The 20,990-nt window shown below is 45.9% G+C and overlaps 2 protein-coding genes and 1 non-coding gene across 9 annotated transcripts in view; 2 read left to right on the forward strand and 1 right to left on the reverse strand.

Annotated features, from left to right (window-relative positions):
- The window catches only part of GPR160 (G protein-coupled receptor 160), a 69,242-nt gene extending 53,420 nt beyond the window's left edge, over positions 1–15,822 (reverse strand). For 3 of the 7 annotated variants that reach the window (XM_061416301.1, XM_061416307.1, XM_061416292.1), the window contains exon 1: positions 15,252–15,800. Coding sequence is in view for 1 of the 7 variants with exons in the window: in XM_061416347.1 (XP_061272331.1) it covers positions 15,252–15,684 (433 nt within the window). In the remaining 6 variants the exon portion in view is untranslated. The other 4 variants (XM_061416325.1, XM_061416315.1, XM_061416335.1 and 1 more) reach the window with 4 other exon arrangements.
- LOC133247485 (large ribosomal subunit protein eL36-like) lies at positions 1,876–2,230 on the forward strand. Its single transcript, XM_061416360.1, has one exon. The coding sequence runs from the start codon at positions 1,895–1,897 to the stop codon at positions 2,210–2,212; it is 318 nt and encodes a 105-aa protein (XP_061272344.1). The 5' UTR covers positions 1,876–1,894; the 3' UTR covers positions 2,213–2,230.
- TRNAG-UCC (transfer RNA glycine (anticodon UCC)) lies at positions 7,217–7,289 on the forward strand. Its single transcript has one exon. It is a non-coding gene; the product is annotated as a tRNA-Gly (tRNA).
- Positions 15,823–20,990: the final 5,168 nt, after the last annotated feature.

Raw genomic sequence — 20,990 nt, forward strand, 5'->3', positions numbered from 1 at the left:
GGGTAGCCTTTCCCTTTTTGAGAGGATCTTCCTAACCTAGAAATCGAACTCAGATCTCCTGCGTTGCAGGTAGATTCTTTACCAGCTGAGCCACAAGGGAAGCCCAAGAATACTGGAGTAGGTAGCCTATCCCTTCTCCAGCAATCCCACCCAGGAATTGAACCAGGGTCTCCTGCATTGCGGGCAGATTCTTTACTGACTGAGCTAAAATTGATGAACTTCAAAAATATTCTGCTAAGTGAAAGAAACAAGACACCAAAAACCTACATATACTAGGATTCTATTTATAGGAAACATCCAGAAAAGGCAAGAGACAGAAAGCAGATCAATGGCTGCCTGGGTTTAGGAGTAGGGACTAAGTTAGTATGAGGGAACTTTGGGAGTGACGCTGTACACGTCTGTAACAATAAAGAACTTAACGATGGCTGGATTTTACGGTATGCAAACTGCACCTCAATAAAACTGTGTTTTTTAAAAAGGACTTGTAAAAGAAAGTTCACAGCAGTTTTCTTCATTTAAACCCCAAACTGAAAACAACCTAAATGGTCTTCCAAGAAGAATAGATAAATATATGGTGGTATAATCAAGCAGTGGAATACAAGCTATGATAACAGCTATTGTAAAGAACAAACTACTGAGACATACAATATGCAGGAAGCTAACAACCATTATGTTGACAAAAGAAGCCACTTTTGTTTTGCTATTGTATACTGTATTTCATTCATAAAAGTCTGTTCGCTGTAGACAAACTCTGAGTCAAGCACACTTAGGTCCAGATGGTATGGTATGTGTGTGTCTATCTGGAAATCATAATGTGTCAAGGGGTTAATACAAATGAGTGGCTAATGATTTAATATTCAGCTTAAAAATGTTTTAATTATGTCAAATGATAGACACATATATTTAACATGTATATGTTATTTAACATAATCAAACTCATTCTTTGCATATTTATTCACTGACCTATTCCAAACATATTTATAAAGGGCCAAAAACATATTCCTGGCATCCAAGTTCAAATTGTGCCTCAATCACAAAAACGATGCTGATATTTCACTTTTTCTTCATGACAGGATCTGAGTGTACCTTTCAGCACACAGTTTAACATGAATTTCCTGGTGCGCTCCTGGGAGGGAAAGTGTCAGCTGACCCAACAGTCCCAGATTCATGAAGCAAAAACAAGTTTGGTACCAGTCAGGTCCAGCAGGTCCAGGACCAGTAAGTGAGGCTGTCATGTCAGGCCTCCACTAACTAACTTCACGCCCTGCTGCTCCACGGGAAGGCAAGAGAAAACATGCAGACACACACCCTGAGGATACAACTCAGAACTCTGGCCAGGAGGAAGAAACCATCATAGGTAGTCACCCATCTTTCAGGTAACTCCCCTCTCTCTCCCCAAACCTCCAGGAGTCCCACTTAGAACCTGCTCTGAGAGGGGCCTTGATGCGCGTGATGATAAACAAGCCATGCTTGCTGCTCCCCAGAGAATGTGTCTACAGACCACACTGTCCAGTGCCTGGAAGGGTATCTGTCAGGGTCCTTCCTATACTCCTGCTGTCTTTTAAACACTGTTTAGAAGGTCTGTGCCTTTTGATCCAGGATCTCCACTCCAGGAATTCATCACAAGGAAATAACCAGAGCTGAAGGAAGTAAGCATAGCTTGAGCAGCTCACTTTGGTATACTTAAAATAGCCTACAGAACACTCCCGCCCCAAACGGATCGGAACAATTCAAATGCCTCACAAGAGTTCAGTTCAGTCACTCAGTCATGTCCAACTCTTTGCGACCCCATGGACTGCAGGACATCAGGCTTCCCTGTCCTTTACCATCTCCCGGAGTTTGTTCAAACTCATATTCAGCCTTCCGCCACGGCAGCCATTGTGGAACAACAGCCATGGCTCTGTGCTACCCCATGGCCGTGGGCCTCAACAAGGGTCACAAGGTGACCAAGAACGTGGGCAAGCCGAGGCACAGCTGCCGCCGCGGGCATCTCACCAAACACACCAAGTTCGTGTGGGACATGATCCGGGAGGTGTGTGGCTTAGCCCCTTATGAGCGACGAGCCATGGAGCTGCTCAAGGTCTCCAAGGACAAGCGGGCCCTCAAGTTCATCAAGAAAAGGGTGGGGACACATATCCACGCGAAGAGGGAAAGAGAGGAGCTGAGCAACGTCTTGGCCGCCATGAGGAAAGCGGCAGCCAAGAAGGACTGAGCCCTTCTCTGTTCACAATCACAATAAATCGTGCCCCCCCCCAAAAAAAAAACCAAACTCATATGCATAAAGTCGGTGATGCCATCCAATCATCTCGTCATCCCCTTTTCCTCCTGTTCCTCACAATAGAGTAGTAGTCATAAGGACTTAGTGTTAGTCGCTCAGTCGTACCCCACTCTTTGCAACCCCATGGACTGCAGCCCACCAGGCTCCTCTGTCCATGAGGTTTTCCAGGCAAGGATACTGGAGTGGGGTGCCATTTCCTTCTCCAGGGGATCTTCCCAACCCAGGGACTGAACCCGGGTCTCCTGCACTGCAGGCAGATTCTTTACCAACTGAGCTACTCAAATGAATTATGACAGTCCTAAGATGGACTACTATCTGCAGCCATGAAAGATAAGCTCTTCAGAAAGATTAAAGAACCAGAAAATGCTGACAATACAATGTTAGATGACAGAAGCGAGATAAAAGCCGTATATATCAAGGTTTCTCACGTGGGGAGACACTGTGGTGAAATTCCCCATGCCACTAAGACACTCAGCTGATCCCTGAGCATCAGTGTTACTGAGGGGAGTGAGCCCTTGTGCTCAGACAGCCTTGAAAGTAGAGGATGGGAGGACGACAACCAGTGGTACATACATAATTATTCCAATATTGGGTAAACAGGAAAAACATATGAACATACACAGATCAGAGGTAATTAATGCCAGGCCACCTGTGATTGGTAAGGTCATGGCCTTGTAGACCAATACTTCTCAAGCATGAATGTGGATTCTGTGAAAAGCTGGATTATGGTTCACTATGTCTGGCGTCAGAGAAGGCAACGGCACCCCACTCCAGTACTCTTGCCTGGAAAATCCCACCGACAGAGGAGCCTGGTAGGCTGCAGTCCATGAGGTCGCTAAGAGTCAGACATGACTGAGCGACTTCACTTTCACTTTTCACCTTCATGCATTGGAGAAGGAAATGGCAACCCACTCCAGTGTTGTTGCCTGGAGAATCCCAGGGACGGGGGAGCCTTGTCGGAGGCCCTCTATGGGGTCGCACAGAGTCAGACATGACTGAATCAACTTAGCAGCAGCAGCAGCATGTCTGGCGTGGGGCTGAGGTTCTATACTTCTAACAAGCTCCCAATGCAGCTGGTCCACAGCCACACAGGGACAAGCTAGGCTGCAGACTGCACTTCCTGGAGGGACAGATCCAAGCTAGGCTTGCAGGGACTAGGTGAGTACATGGGTGTGCGTTTTTTAGAATCTTCTATGTTTAGCTATTCCAAATCCTGAAAGATGATGCTGTGAAAGTGCTGCACTCAATATGCCAGCAAATTTGGACAACTCAGCAGTGGCCACAGGACTGGAAAAGGTCAGTTTTCATTCCGATCCCAAAGAATGGCAATGCCAAAGAATGCTCAAACTACCCAACAATTGCACTCATCTCACACGCTAGTAAAGTCATGCTCAAAATTCTCCAAGGCAGGCTTCAGCAATATGTGAACCGTGAACTTCCTGATGTTCAAGCTGGTTTTAGAAAAGGCAGAGGAACCAGAGATCAAATTGCCAACATCTGCTGGATCATCAAAAAAGCAAGAGAGTTCCAGAAAAACATCTATTTCTGCTTTATTGACTAGGCCAAAGCCTTTGACTGTGTGGATCACAATAAACTGTGGAAAATTCTTCAAGAGATGGGAATACCAGACCACCTGATCTGCCTCTTGAGAAATTTGTATGCAGGTCAGGAAGCAACAGTTAGAACTAGACATGGAACAACAGACTGGTTCCAAATAGGAAAAGGAGTTCATCAAGGCTGTATATTGTCACCCTGTTTATTTAACTTATATGCAGAGTACATCATGAGAAACGCTGGACTGGAAGAAACACAAACTGGAATCAAGATTGCCAGGAGAAATATCAATAACCTCAGATATGCAGATGACACCACCCTTATGGCAGAAAGTGAAGAGGAACTCAAAAGCCTCTTGATGAAAGTGAAAGTGGAGAGTGAAAAAGTTGGCTTAAAGCTCAACATTCAGAAAACGAAGATCATGGCATCTGGTCCTGTCACTTCATGGGAAATAGATGGGGAAACAGTGGAAACAGTGTCAGACTGTGTTTTTCTGGGCTCCAAAATCACTGCAGATGGTGACTGCAGCCATGAAATTAAAAGACGCTTACTCCTTGGAAGGAAAGTTATGACCAACCTAGATAGCATATTCAAAAGCAGAGACATTACTTTGCCAACAAAAGTCCATCTAGTCAAGGCTATGGTTTTTCCACTGGTCACGTATGGATGTTAGAGTTGGACTGTGAAGAAAGCTGAGTGCCAAAGAATTGATGCTTTTGAACTGTGGTGTTGGAGAAGACTCTTGAGAGTCCCTTGGACTGCAAGGAGATCCAACCAGTCCCTTCTAAAGGAGATCAGCCCTGGGATTTCTTTGGAAGGAATGATGCTGAAGCTGAAACTCCAGTACTTTGGCCACCTCATGCGAAGAGTTGACTCACTGGAAAAGACTCTGATGCTGGGAGGGATTGGGGGCAGGAGGAGAAGGGGACGACAGAGGATGAGATGGCTGGATGGCATCACTGACTCGATGGACATGAGTCTGAGTGAACTCCGGGAGTTGGTGATGGACAGGGAGGCCTGGCGTGCTGCGATTCATGGGGTCACAAAGAGTCGGACATGACTGAGCGACTGATCTGATCTGATCTGATGCTTACTAGGTTTTCCACAATGAAAATTCATTGCTTTTGTAATCAGAAAGAAAACCTTTTACTATTCAAAACCTTTGACTCACACCACTAACAATAAATGCTGGAAAGGGTGTGGAAAAAAGAAAACCCTCCTACACTGTTGGTAAGAATGTAAACTGGTACAGCCATTATGGAAAACAGCATGGAGTGTCCTGAAAAAACTAAAAACAGAGCTTCCATATGATCCAGCAATCCCACTCCTGGGCATATATCTGGACAAAACTTGAATTCAAAAAGATACCACTGGTGGCTCGGTGGTCAAGAATCTACCTGCCAATGCAGGAGACACAGTTTTTTAATCCCTGATCCAGGAAGATCCTACATGCTGTGCAGGAACTAAGCCTGTGCACCACAACTATTGAGCCTGTGCTCTGTAGCCCAGGAGTCACAACTAATGAAGCCCACACACCCTAGAGCCTGTGCTCTGCAACAAGAGAAGCCACCACAGTGAGAAGCCCTCGCACCAGAGCTAGAGAATGGCCCCCGCTCGCCACAGCTAAGAAAAGCCCATGCAGCAGTGAAGACCCAGCACAGCCAAAAATAAATAATTTTAAAAAGATACATGTACCCCAGTGTTCACAGTGGCACTGTTTAGAACAGCCAAGACATGGAAGCAACCTAAATGTCCAACAAAAAATGAATGGATAAAGATGTGGTATACATATAAAATGGAATATTCAGTTCAGTCGCTCAGTCGTGTCTGACTCTTTGCGACCCCATGAATTGCAGCACGCCAGGCCTCCCTGTCCATCACCAACTCCCAGAGTTCATTCAGACTCCTCAGTCATAAAAAGAATAAAATAATGCCATTTGCAGCAACATGGATGGATCTAGAGATTATCATATTAAATGAAATAATTCAGACAAAAACAAATATCATATGGTATCACTTATATGTGGAAGCTAAAATATGACACAAACGAACTTACCTTGAGAAATCTGTATGCAGGTCAGGAAGCAACAGTGAGAACTGGACATGGAACAACAGACTGGTTCCAAATAGGAAAAGGAGTACATCAAGGCTGTATATTGTCACCCTGCTTATTTAACTTATATGCAGAGCACATCATGAGAAACGCTGGGCTGGAAGAAGCACAAGCTGGAATCAAGATTGCTGGGACAAATATCAATAACCTCAGATATGCAGATGACACCACCCTTATGGCAGAAAGTGAAGAAGAATTAAAAAGCCTCTTGATGAAAGTGAAAGAGGAGAGTGAAAAAGTTGGCTTAAAGCTCAACATTCAGAAAACGAAGATCATGGCATCTGGTCCCATCACTTCCTGGGAAATAGATGGGGAAACAGTGGAAACAGTGTCAGACTGTATTTTGGGGGGGCTCCAAAATCACTGCAGATGGTGATTGCAGCCATGAAATTAAAAGACGCTTACTCCTTGGAAGGAAAGTTATGACCAACCTAGATAGTATATGAAAAAGCAGAGACATTACTTTGCCAACAAAGGTCCATCTAGTCAAGGCTATGGTTTTTCCAGTGGTCATGTATGGATGTGAGAGTTGGACTGTGAAGAAAGCTGAGTGCCAAAGAATTGATGCTTTTGAACTATGGTGTTGGAGAAGACTCTTGAGAGTCCCCTGGATTGCAAGGAGATTCAACCAGTCCATTCTGAAGGAGATCAGCCCTGGGATTTCTTTGGAAGGAATGATGCTGAAGCTGAAACTCCAGTACTTTGGCCACCTCATGCGAAGAGCTGACTCATTGGAAAAGACTCTGATGCTGGGAGGGATTGGGGGCAGGAGGAGAAGGGGACGACAGAGGATGAGATGGCTGGATGGCATCACTGACTCGATGGACGTGAGTCTGAGTGAACTCCGGGAGTTGGTGATGGACAGGGAGGCCTGGCGTGCTGCGATTCATGGGGTCGCAAAGAGTCGGACACGACTGAGCGACTGAACTGAACTGAAGAAACAGAAACAGACTCACTGCCAAGGGGGAGGAGAGGAGGGGAACAATGGATTGAAAGTTTGGAATTAGCAGGTGCAAACTAGTATATACAGGATGTATAAACAAGGTTCTACTCTATAACACAAGGAACTACACCCAATATCCCGTAATAAACCATAATGGAAAAGAATAAGAAAAAGAAATTGTATATATATATATATATATATATAAAACTGAATCACTGTGCTATACACCTGAATCTAACACAACATCATAAATTATATGTCAGTAAAATAAAAAACAAAAAAACCTTCCACTTACTAATCATTCTTATAAAAATCCATCCCAGGTAATTCCCTGATGGTCCAGTGGTTAGGACTCTGCATATCCACTGCAAGGGGCCCAGGTTCAATTCCTGGTGTGGGAACTAAGATCCCACAAGCAAAAAAAAAGAAAGAAATCCATCCAAAATAACAGGAAATGAAACTGAAAGGTAAAAATGCTGTTTCTACTCACAATACTGCTGACACCAAATATGTGGGTTTTTCCACACCAAGCAATTCTGACACTAACTACCCAGAGTGAGTACAGAGCTCACTCTTGTGGATTGAGGGCTCAGTCTCAGAAGACTGCTTTCCTCTTCAGATGGCAGCTGAAAGTCCCTGGTTCTCACCTGTACCTTCTACCAAGTGTTTATAAATCAGCGGTTCCCATGACCCCCTCCTCTGGCTTGATAATTTGCTTTAGTGGCTCACAGAATTTAGGAAAACACTTTACTTACAACTACTGGTTTCCTATAAATGATACAACTCAGGAACAGCCAAAGGGAAGAGATGCACAGGGCAAGGTATGGGGAAGGGGCACAGAGCTTCCCTGCCCCCTCTGCACACATGATCCTCCCAACACCTTGATGGGTTTGCCAACTCAGAAGTTCTCCAAACCCCTTTGCTTAGGGTTTTTATGGAGATTCCATTACACAGGCACGACTGATTAAATCACTGGCCATGGGTGACTGAATTCAATTCTCCAGCACCTCTTCCCTTCTGGGGGTGGGGAAGAAGGGGCTGAAAATTCCAACCCTGTAATCACGTGCTTGGTTCCTCCAACAACTAGGCCCCAAACCAACCCCTAGTCTCAGCAATCAGCTCATTAGAGTAAACTCAGGTATGGTAGAAAGGGGCTTATTAAGAATAACAAAAGATGCTTCTCTCCTCAGGAGCTCAGGAGCCACGGAAGTAGCACAACTATATTTCTTATAGCACAGAATCGAAGGTTTACATACATTCAATTTAGAATGATTCACAACATTAAAAAATGAGCAAACACTTAGCTCTCTAATATTAAGAGAATGGCTAAAAAAGGCTAAAATAGCATGTGGTTATTATAAATGATAATAATAAAGACATGGAAAGAATGCTGTAATAAATATTAGTCTTGGTGTGACAGCTCTTAAAATGCTAACATAAAATGAATATTTATAAAGTGTTACAATTTATTAAATTTATTTTAAAAAACAAAGGCAAAGGGCTTCCCTGGTGATCCAGTGGCTAGGACTCTGCACTCCCAATGAAGGGGGCCCAGGGTTTGATCCCTGATCAGGGAACTAGGTCCTACCTGCTGCAACTAAGACCCAGGGCAGTCAAATAAATTTTTAAAGAAAAGAAAAACAAACAAAGGCAAAACAAAACTGGAAGAAAATATGTCAAAATGATGTCTTTGGGTCCTTGGATAGTGGGTCACAGAGAATTTTTTTCAACTTTCCAGAATAAAGCTGAATGGAAGAAAGGATACCAACTGGGGTGGGCAGGGGGAGATGGCAGGGGCTGGGGAGGGAAACCCCCTCCAGAACGTGAGACGGGAGCAGCTCTGTGGCCACCAGCTGGGATGGGGAGGGCTGTGGAGGTGGAGGCTGTTCAGTAGCCCCTGGAACAACTGGCTGGGGGCGGAGGAGCAGAAAGGCCACAGTTTCATGAAGGTTCTAGACATGGGCAGGAGAGGAAAGAGCCGTTCCTCCTCCCCAATGAGCCCACCGGCATTTCCGAGAATGGGTCTGGGCAGGAGCTGTTGACAGGGAGACCTCTGCCTCCTCTGCTTGCAGGGGACTCTGAAGGGACTGGCTGCCTTCCTGGACACAAAGGATGTTTTCAGCTCCCCGGGAAGACTTCAGTTCTCCATCTCTCCCTTCCCGCCCCCAGGATGTCGTCATTCCCCAGGATTCCTTAAGTGCACAAAGAACATGAATTCGGTTACCTTCTCTGATAAAGTAAAACTTTAGCCCAGTCCTCTGTTTCCATCTCTGGGCTCATCTCTGGCCTAAACCTCAGTTCCCTCACGTATGCCTCCTGAGAGCGAAAGGTAACAGAAACAAATGCAAACAAATAACCCCATGTTGCTGCTGCTAAATCGCTTCAGGGGTGTCCAACTCTGTGCAACCCCATAGACGGCAGCCCACCAGGCTCCCCTGTCCCTCGGATTCTCCAGGCAAGAACAATGGAGTGGGTTGCCATTTCCTTCAATGCATGAAAGTGAAAACATAAAGTAAAGTTGCTCAGTCATGTCCGACTCCTAGCGACCCCACGGACTGCAGCCCACCAGGCCCCTCCGTCCATGGGATTTTCCAGGCAAGAGTACTGGAGTGGGTTACCACTGCCTTCTCCAAAATAACCCCATACCATCAGTCGAAGATCAAATTAGCCCTTTTAAAACTACAAAATGCTCTGTAAATACAGATTAACAGCATCTTTATTATTTCTCCAGGTTAAAAGTAAACTGCAGGGGTGCTTGGTCTTTTGATTTCACCACAAAAGGGCAAGTCAGACACAGTACTTTACTGGGCCTGGGTCAAGATTTCATAACATTTCTGTTAGTTCCTCAAAAAACATTCTCAGGAGCGTGCTTCCCCAGCTGACAGACGAGGTACTGGACAGAACTCAGGTGACCATGAGCCCGGCCCCGCCTGCTCCTCCTCTGTGAGGGGGAAGCCAGGGGACTCCTCTCCTTTCCAGATCGGAGTGCATTTAATTCCCAAACAACAGGGCCAAAGCCCTGGGTCCTGGCCCTGTTCTCACCGTCAGTTCCAAGGCTGCCGCTCCACTCCATCAAAGCCCTGTTGACAGCCGTCATGGAGAAGGTTTCCCAAGGCCACAAGGCAGGCCAGGCTCCCTCTGGAAACAGGGAGGTCAGAGCTGGAACTCGTTTCTTCCCTGAGGCCTGCCTTCTAAAATTCTGGGGGAAAATCCCCCAAATAAAGGTAAAAGCAAAGAAGACAGGGCTCCAACGGCAACAGCAGTCAACCTCACCCTCGGAGCCCCATGAGGTGGTCGTTATTAGTACTCACACTTTACACAGAAGAAGGCTGAAGGGCAGAGTGGTTAAAAAAAGAAACACACACAGGTCAAGGTCACACAGGGAGGTGGTGGGAGAGGCAGAAAGACACCAGCAATCTGGCAAGAGTACACACTCAGTGGCGCCTCGCCTCACCTCGCCTCTGTTTGCTCTGGTTGCTCATCGACACCCTCTCCCTGCCTCCTGCCCGCTGCAGGTTTGGCCAGGGAGTGGTAATCACCTTCCTGAGAACACACCCGCGCACCTGAATCCCAGAGCTCTCCAGAAAGGATGCGAGCAACCCACTGGCCTCTAACCACTTCTTTCAACCACGCAAGGCAGCACCCCCTCCTCGTCCCGTATCTCTTCCCACACTGGGGCATGCACACACCTAGACTGGCAGCTCGAGCGACAAAGGTCTCAGAACAAATATCATCTGTGGCTTCTTGAAAACCACTCCACAAGGCTCCATCTGCATTTCCTCTTTACAGTCACGTTTCTGCCTCACCCACCACACCCACAAACTCTGAGTTCAGGGGAAGGTAACAAAGATGTAAATGAAACTCCAAATGTAGACAGAGGGGAGAATATCTGTCCCTTGACCCTACAGGCCACCCTTGGGCGCCTCAGTTCCTCCTGCCTGCGGAGCTGTCAGACCTGTCACCAGCTAGAGGGGGGTGGGCACAGCGTGGGGAGGTGAGTACCTTCTGGGACCCCTCAGAGCAGCCACAAAGAGCCAGCACACAAGCTCAGAGTCCCTGTGGATGCCAAAGGCAGGCTGCTTAAAGAGGGAGGGCTTCTTTGTGGCCCACCTCAGGTGCCCAAGACCCGTCTTCCCACCCACAGAGAGTCAGTGGTTTGGGGTTTTGGAGGTATTTCTTTTTTCCACAGCAGCCTGCCCACACATGTTCACCATTGCTATTGTACTGTACGGGTAGTAGACTATTCTCTGTAAATGAGTAATGCAGACAGGATGTGAGGAAAGTGATGACATCCCTTGTATTTTCTGTCACAGAATTGCTGCAGACTAAACACAAGAGTCTTCACTCTCTCCAAGGAATATGCTCTTTCCCTTTTCTTGCGGCAAGAGCCCTCAAGCTGCCTTTGGTTACTCCGAGTGGAGTAGACACACTCGCACACATAGGAAGACCTCTTACGGTAAGAACAACGGGGCAAGTGCGATGGTCCCCTGCCTCAAGGATGGGGCCACTGTAAGGAGTGGTGGAGACCAGAGGCAACTGGGGTACACTACCTTTTCCAGAAGGCTGCCCCACTACTTGCCTTCGGGAGTTCTGGGGCAGAATACTTGAAATCTCTCAATTGTCAATGTTAACTCGACTTCATTTTTTTCCCCCCAAACTCTGCGCTGGACTGATAAAACATTTCAATTGGCACATGCCCCCAGTTTTAACCAGTGTGGCACAAAAAACCAGCTTGCCTGAGACTGGCTGGGAGGGGACTTTAGCGGAGAATGGATATATGTATCGGTGAGGCTGAGTCACTTTGCTGCGCACCTGGAACTATCACAACACTGCTAATGGGCTATGCACCAATGCAAAATAGAAAGCTAAGAAAAAGACAGCTTGCCTAATCAACCAACCTTCTAGAGATGGAAGCTTTGCTGTCTGCTAGCCTTTGGATCAGCACAGAGGCTGGAAATAGCGTAAACTCTAAGATCCAGCCGATCAAAGTTTGAATCCTGGCTCTCAGCTGCCAGACCTCAAGTGAACTACTAACCTCTCTTGGCTACAATTTCATCTGCAAAATGGGTTGAAAATATCCAATTTAAAGAGCTTTGTGAGAATTAAAAACACGTGTGAAGATGACTTGAACTGTTAACGAATATTAAATTTCCTTCCCCCATATCACGAAAGAAGCCACCTGGCAAGCCATCCCTTCTTTAGATTTTCAACGTTCTCATCTGTTAAAAATGAAAATAATCCTCCAGCACGGCTGCTCCTCCTCACAGGATGGGATGAAGTGATGGAGATGAGAGGAGAGTGCTTACAAATTAGAAGATGATTACTGACTGGATTGCCAACACCCTTTTCTCTCATTTCTAGTCCGATAAAGTAGTATGCAATTTGCTTTTCAGCGTGTATATACCCTTTTATAACACTATGCAAGGAGAAGATGGTATCACATTTGTGGTAATTCCTTAAAATGGCTATTAGCAATCAGCTCTCCAGAACCCAAACCCACCATCCTCTCACCAAGGAGAGCAAAGTTAGGTCACTCCCCGATCACAGGGAGTGGCGAGTTTCTCTTCTCTCTCCCTGCTCTTGTTTCAGAGAATTGAGGTAGAAAATAAAGCTACTTAACAGTTGCATTGTTCTTTTATTCACACAAAGAAAACTAAATCACAAGCTAAGGAATTCCACTTAAGGACCATCATGAATTCACTATGACATTTTCCAACAGTAAGGGGATTTTTCTTGTCCTCTCGTTTTCTCATGCACTACAAGGAAACTGGGAGGTGCTGTGGCATTTCCTCAACAGAACTGACTTAAAGCATCTTTACAACTTTCATCCTAGTGAATCTATATGGGCAAGGCCTATGCTGAGGGATTCATCTAACGCTTCAAGTTTCAGCTATCACAGATATAATTTACTTGACCTTTTTCTCTTAAAGGAGGCATTAAAATCAGTTCCACAGAAGCTACTAAGAAATGTGGGTTTATCTTTGAGGACTATGCCTCCCTTTCCTCCCTCTACTAAACTTTAATAGCTCCCTTGTACTTTTCCAAATTACTAATCAGGCATGACAGAATGAGTAAGAATTATAGGATAAATCCAGAGGGGGTAAAAATAAACAAGTTGGATGAATGTATCGATATGACTTCCAAGGCCCTCCTCTTGAACACAGGCTTCTTGGAAAAGAAAGTGCAGAAATTTTAGGAACCAGTTCCTTGCTAAGTATTTACACTTCATGATACCTGAAGCAAACAAAGTGACGACAGGAAGAAAGGATACACACACAGATAGGATCTCTTTCAGGTAATAGGCAGGTCTCCACTCACTTTGTTTTCAATGTTGACTTTCTATTGATGTATCCAGTGCTTCCAGAAGTGTACACAAACCCTAAGTGTGTATGGTTTTGTTCACTACTCTGAGCTCTGTTTTTTTGTTGTTGTTGTTGAGCATAACTTGGAAAGGATTTGGGCAATTCAGAAAAACTGCTAACACATTTTACACAACCTGTCCCTTTGGAGTCAGCTCAACCCCCAAGGCTTGCTAATACCCTTTGTATAAAAAAAAGGCTGACCCAGCATCCACCTGCATCAGCTTGATCCTCTCAGCTGTGTCACACTCAGCAAATAGGGTATGCGTCACAGCAAAATAAAGCGGCATCCCCCAGAGGAAGAAAAAGGCTTGAGTGGAGAGACAGCCTTTACACCAAGTTACCAGTGAACATCTGTGGAAGGCTTTGAATCTAGAATCACTAGTGTTACCCTCCAAATCTATCTTCCACAAAAAAAAAAAAAAAAAAGCTCCACAGGTGGTGTTACTTTTCAAGGGAAATGCCATAAAAAAGTAGAGTCAGCATACAAGGCAGTCCCTACCCCAATACCCTTCATCCAGCTTCAACTATTAACAATTCATGTCCAGTCTCCATCTTGCTCCCCTTCACTTCTCCACTGGCAGCCCTCCCCCAAACTGGATTATTTTGCAGCAAATCCTGAACCTATATTTCAAATTTAGAATGTATTTCTAACAGCAAGGGTTTTTAAAAAACTGTAATAGGTATACCATTACCTAAAGCAACTAAACAAAGCTAATATTCTTCATACTAATGAGTACAAATTTCCCCTATTGGCACAATTTAACTTTTTTTCATCAAATAAGCACCCACCAAGGTTTACACCTCTCACTGCCCTCTTGTCTCTTAAATAGCAAAAGCGCAGGTTCCCCTGGCCCAGTGATTCTCACAGCTGGCAGGCTGCTCTTCACCTGCAATTCCCAATAATTCAATTCTAGAGATACCACAAAGACAACCCAATCTTAGAGGCTGTCAAGGAAAAAAAAAAAGCGTATGTTAATTAGTAGTTTTGTCATTGAAGAAGCTTAAGAATAATCTGAAAAGCACAGGTGAAACGATTTGAACTGAGCCATTAGCAATTCTGAGGTCCAAACACTCATTCTTAAGTCCTTTGCATTTCTGGTCTCTGTGGGTTTATCTCTGGGGTTTGAGCAACACTCTTTCCCCCAACCCCGCCCTTACCTGAGTCATTTGCACAAGCAAAGCAATGCGGTAAACCCAGCGTGTTTCCTCCCAGCGGCTGGACCTTCCTCCCCGGCCGCCTCCGGAATGCAGGGGGCGGGCCCTGCTGCCACCTCCCGAAGCCACCTACCCAGGTGAGAAACGGAGCTTCACTGAGACTACAAATTCCGGAGAGTTATTGAGAGAATTTTGAGCCATCCATGACGGTCACGGATGAACCAAACCAGAACACCACGGTCTCTGGGAACAAACAGCTTGAAAAGTCCTCGGGCTTAATCCCAGTGTCCGGGGCTCGCGGGGTACCGTCCCCAACGCCCGGGGGCCAGGAGACTGGACGCCCAACGAACGAAGTCCGCCCCCAACGCACACACGAGCAGGTGCGTCCGCGACGATACGCCCACCTGTGTGTGCCAAGGAGGAAAGTCACACTATCGCTAAAACATCAACTGTTTAATAATGTTTAATACCTTTCTCCTCGGCGATGGGGGTGCGGAGCGTCTGGGTGTGAGTATACGACCAACCCAGACCACCGGTTCCATGCCCGCACCCCAGCCCCGGAGCCCCAAACTCGGGGCCGACCCCAGGCGCGAAGACTACGACCACCCCTCAGCCGGACGGGTCAGGCTTGGGCGTCCTTGGCTTTCAGTCCAGGGCCCCCACTCCAAGTACTATACAACCTCTAGTACATTCCAGCCTCTGAATCCCAGGGAAAGAAATTCCTCTCCCTCCCCGAAGCGCAGAGCGCCGCCGGGGAAGCCGGGAGCGACGCGGTACCGCCGGCGCCCCGAAGTCCCTGGTGGGGAAGCTGCGGCGAGACGCCGGGCGCCGAATCCCGCGACTCACCTGATGCGCGGCGACTCCCGGCTCCCGCTCTACGTCCGAGGCGCTGGCGCCGGACCAGACCCGCGACGACGTCGCCGTCTGGACAACTGCCGCGCCCGGCCCCAGGTGACCAGGGACAGGTGGGGACAGCGAGCACCGACCGCTGTACCCTGCAATAACCCTGCGGCCGCTCCGCGCCCGCTACCAGGAAGTGCGGACGCCACCCTTCGAGCGCGCACGCCCCGTCGCGACCCCGGCGGGAGACCGGCCAGAGAGCGCCGCCTGCGGGCGGGGCGGCGAGAGGCGTGCGAGGCCAGCCACCTCGACCCCGCGGGAGAGGGGCTGGGGTCGGCGCTGGCACAGGGGACGCCCCAAGGGTGTAGGGTGGAAGATGAGACCCCCTTTTGAGTGCCGGGCCTTCAGATCCCCCTACCCCTGCCCAAGGAGCTCCCATGTCCTCAGCAGGGTGGGCACGCGGCCACTGTCGGTTTCCTCCAGATGAGGGTATGCACAGGGTGACAGAATTTCATGTAAACAAACGCCTGTGAATTCACATTTTAAAATAAAACTGCAAATTGCATATTTGCAAGTAGTACATTTTTATTGCATTACCTTTGTCTCTGTCAACATTACAATTTGTTATATTTATTCAACAAAATATTTGTTGAGTACCCACGACTTGCCAATCCTTTAAACAGGATGGGAATTTAATATAATTAAATTATATAATATCATAATATATAGGATATTATATGAAATTCCTATCCTTTAAAATACAGGCTAGGAATTCCCTGGCCGTCCAGTGCTTAGGATTCTGTGCTTCCACTGAGAAAAACAGGTTGGATCTCTGGTGAGAGAATTTAGTGTCACACACAGCAGAGCAAAAAAGGAAGAAAGAAAACCACAGTTTTCTCCTCATGCTTTTCCTGAAGAGCCTTGAAAAAGCAGAGTGGCCTGGGCCTTTCTTAACCTCCCAGAAAGACTTTACTGGTCTTACAAGGAACTTAGCAACAGCCTGCCCAAAGGTGCAGTAAAAACTGAACTGTGACAGAAGTTAAGTGTGGGCTCCTGGGGGCTCTGAGGAGTGGCTTGACCCAACCTGGGGAGGTCAGAGATGAACTTCTGGAGAAGGGGAGAGGTGTGCTGAGTCCTGAAGGACTACAGTGTTCATCAGAATTGAAGTATTTCAGCCAACATTCCACTGTGAGCAAACTCAGAAGCCAAAAGCTGGCCAGAAAGGGCATGTTCTGATAGAGGAATAGCAAATTAGTCAGGATAGCTGAGAAGAGGATGTGAACTGAGTTAGAGCAGGGGTGGAGGGGGGCCAGATCATGCTCCTATCAAACATAACAGCCTCCATCTGTGGAGTGTATAGTATAAAACAGGAACTGGCCATGCATCACTTCAAACTACATGATATAGGGTTATTACTCCCCTTTAAAGGAGATGAAAACAAGGTCTAGGATGGTGAGATGTCTTGCTAGTGACACAGCTGGGAGGAGGTGACCCTCAGGAGCTAACCTGCATTCCTAATGATACTTTCCAGGTTAATCCAAGAGGCTGAATTATTTTCAAATGTTCTCAGCATCCTCAAGTATCCCCAGATGCCCCACTGCTGTCTCCCCATTCCAAAGGCTGTGTCAACAACTGTCCTCAGATCCCCTCCTGTCGAGAACGGATTCCAGAGCACATGGTTGTACACACCAGACTCTTTCCCAAGGGAAACTGGGTTTCAGGGACCAGTGGAGAGACTGGGGCAGAGCCCTTTCTTGTTCCCTAACAGCCATTCTCTCCTTCTTCCATAATAATAGAATTGAAGCTGAGCCCAGAGATGCTTAGGACAAAAGCTACATTTCCCTTTCTCCCTTGAGACAAAATACAGCAACAGTGGTGCCCAGGGCCCCTAGAATCCACTCAACCCAGCAGAACTTCTGAGGCAGCTGTTTCTCCCCCAACATGTCAGATATTTTTCACGGGGCAGACACTGCTTACTGCCTCCTCAATAATCATTCCCCCTTTTTTCCTTTCTAAGAGAACTCAGATTTTGTTCCAGAAGGCAACGTGCGGAGCTGAAATGCTCACCTTCCCAGAAGCCCTTGCAGTGCAGCCACATGACTCGATTCCCATCAGTGAGGTGGAGAGGGAAGATATCTAGAGATTCCTGAGAAGGATTTTGCTCTCCTGAAGTGAACACCACCACTTTTCTCCTTCTGTTTTATTCTGGCTGTGAGGTTGCTGTGAGCTTAGAAGGTGAGCAACTGTCTTATGACCACAGGACAACACATAAGGGAAAAGGAGGAGCTGCACCTACTGCAGACTGCCAAGTGCCAGACTTATTTCGTGAGAAAAATAATCCCTTTACTTTTTTAAAGCACTCTTGGTTTGTTGCAAGCAATTGAATGCAATCCTAATGGATATACTATTCTTTTCAAAGAAAAGCCTCAGAAATCAGTCTAGCCAACCCTACTTAAAACAGTGTGATAGGAGAAAGAGGGTGGGATTTGGCATGAGACAAATCTATGAATTTCAGCTCTTCCATTTAGTTAGCTAATGACTTTTGGCCATTTTGTAAAATTAGATTACTTACTATAAAATTAGAAATTGTCATAAAAATACAAAGCACAGTGCTTCCTGGCATATGGTGAGTGATTAATAAATTATCAGTTTAGAGCCTCCACCAAGTGGATGCCTGGCCAATATGTAGATTCAGAATCACGTATCCACTTACTATTTCACTCCTTAGACAAATCTTTTATCTATTCAGATCTTCAGTTCAGTTCAGTTCAGTCGCTCAGTCGTGTCTGACTCTTTTCGACCCCATTAATCACAGCACGCCAGGCCACCTTGTCCATCACCAACTCCCGGAGTTCACTCAAACTCACGTCCATCAAGTCGGTGATGCCATCCAGCCATCTCATCCTCTGTCGTCCCCTTCTCCTCCTGCCCCCAATCCCTCCCAGCATCAGGGTTTTTTCCAATGAGTCAACTCTTCGCATGAGGTGGCCAAAGTACTGGAGTTTCAGCTTTAGCATCAGTCCTTCCAATGAACACCCAGGACTGATCTCCTTTAGAATGGACTGGTTGGATCTCCTTGCAGTCCAAGGGACTCTCAAGAGTCTTCTCCAACACCACACTTCAAAAGCATCAATTCTTTGGCACTCAGCTTTCTTCACAGTTTAACTCTCACATCCATACGTGACCACTGGAAAAACCATAGCCTTGACTAGATGGACCTTTGTTGGCAAAGTAATGTCTCTGCTTTTCAATATGCTATCTAGGTTGGTCATAACTTTCCTTCCAAGGAGTAAGTGTCTTTTAATTTCATGGCTGCAATCACCAGCTGCAGTGATTCAGATCTTAGATGCTTGTAATAGCAAAGTCAATCTTAAAGTTTCAGTAGAAACCAGCCCTTGCCTAGCATCTTGCTTCCTCATTTCCTAGAAAATATGCACGCTACCAAGATTTTTTAAAAGGAAAAGAATAGAAGCATAGACTTTGTAGTGACCAACTATGAGTTACTGGTATACTAGTTTAGCAAGTACACCTGTATATTTCTGTTTAGCTCTTTCTCTTTTTTAAAATAAGAACCTCTAATTTCAATGCTTCTAGGTTTGTATTTTTAATTACCAAACAAGATGTTTTAATAGTCCAAAAACATGCTTTTGTTGAAACTGCAACATATTATTCTATGCTGAAATTGAATAATATTAAAAATTGGTATTATTCACTTTGGCTTTCAATTTTTAAAATAATACATTCTTTCCACCACTACAGAAGTTTTTAAGTTAAAAAAAAAAAAAAGATGTACCATACTTTATTTAACCTGTCTTCTATTAATGGACATTTAGGTTATCTTTTGCCTGGAAAGTTCCATGGACGGAGGAGCCTGGTGGGCTGCGGTCCATGGGTCTCGAAGAGTCAGACACGACTGAGCGACTTCACTTTGACTTTTCACTTTCATGCATTGGAGAAGGAAATGGCAACCCACTCCAGTGTTCTTGCCTGGAGAATCCCAGGGACGGGGGAGGCTGGTGGGCTGCCGTCTATGGGGTCGCACAGAGTTGGACACGACTGAATTGACTTAGCAGCAGCAGTAGCAGGTTATCTCTAGTTTATCTCACTTACGAACAACATTGCCTTGAACATCTTTGTCCCTACACTTTTACCCATTTGTGTAATCTGACCACATCGTTCCACTTTACTGCTTCCTTTCCAGGTGCAAGCCAGCATCCATCTCTTGATTGTATTATTGGAATAGCCTCCTGAATGGCCCCCTGTTTTTGTCCTTGTCCTCCTTGTCCTCCAGCAACCCACCACCTGAAACAGTCTTCTTTTTTTTGGCCATGCTGCACAGTTTTCAGGACCTTATTTCCCCCATCAGGGATCAAACCCTGGCTCTCAGCAGTGAAAGCACAGAGTCTTAACCACCGGACCACCAAGGAATTGCCTGGAGTAGTTATTTTAGAATGTAGGTCAGATATTGTCCCTCTCTGGTGAAAGCTTTCCAGTGGCTTCCCTCTCATTCAAAGTCCTTACAATAGTCTGTAGAGCTATATGGGAGGCCCCCATTGCCATTCCCTCTCTGCACCATCTCCTTCCATACTCCCCTCTCTGCTCCAGCCAGCGCACAAGGTTCTCTGGTGGTTTGTTTGAATATGCCAGGTAGACTTCTGCCTCAGGGTCTTTACACTTGCTATCTCTTTTTGGAACTCTGTTCTCCAAATAACACGTAACTTAATCCTTCATTTTTTTCAGGTCTTAACCTAGTTTTGTTTTTAATGGTTAACACCTGGGGAGGTTAACATGGGCCAGGCATCTGGTTCTAAGCGTTTTGCATGTATTACTTCATTAATCATTACAACCACCCTAAATCTTATGATCTCCATTATATAGATGAGGAACCCGAGGCACAGAGAGATGGAAGAATTTGCCCAAGACACACAGGTTGTAAAGAAGAGAACTGGGATTTGAGTTTCAGAGCCACTACAGTTTGTCATACTAGTGGTAGATAGAGACTGTCTCAGGAACTGCTAACATCCTTTCTACCCAATAACCTTGGTCAATATCTGAAGAGCCACATTTCTTCATAGCCTGGGTTTTGAAGGTTGTAGTTATTTTCTTGCTTGTATAGATGGACTTGTCTAAGCTTTTTATCATTGTTGTTTTCTCTCATTCATTTCAGTAGATTTCCTGGAGAAGCCCAGCATGTACACACTGTACTTCAACTTTACCAGAAATGTTTAGTAGCATTATTTTCAAGAAAACCACAAAGTAGCTATTGACTCCCTTACCCTGTTCAGTTGCTAAGTCATGTCTGATCCTTTACCACCCCATGGACTGCAGGACACCAGGCTTCCCTATCCTCCACTATCTCCCAGAGTTTGCAAGTTGATGGAAATATAAGTGAAACAGATTAGCTGTGAGCTCAGCATTGTTGAAGCAGGATGATGGATACATGGGGGTTATTACATTATTCCATCTACTGTGATATATGACTGAAATTAATTTACCCTAAGAATTTTTCCTTTTAAAATATAATAAATTTTCCTCTGGTCAGAACCCACCTATAGGAGGTAAGCAGACAAGATACAGTGTACAGTGAAGGAAACAGTGCAGAACTCTCAATTTGGCTGAGAAGATAGGTCATGACAGGCAGTAGCTTCAGCACTTGGAAGTTTCCTGTTTATATTTTTTATAGGAAAGCTTTGGTACAAAGTCCAAATTCAATGGCTAGTACCTTGGGCCAACAGAAGCTGACCT

Source organism: Bos javanicus, chromosome 1, assembly GCF_032452875.1.
Source record: "Bos javanicus breed banteng chromosome 1, ARS-OSU_banteng_1.0, whole genome shotgun sequence".
Lineage (NCBI taxonomy): Eukaryota > Metazoa > Chordata > Mammalia > Artiodactyla > Bovidae > Bos > Bos javanicus.

What these genes read in the sequence shown, in the direction of transcription:
- LOC133247485 (XM_061416360.1), top strand. Translation starts at nt 1,895, where the DNA reads ATGGCTCTGTGCTACCCCATGGCCGTGGGCCTCAACAAGGGTCACAAG.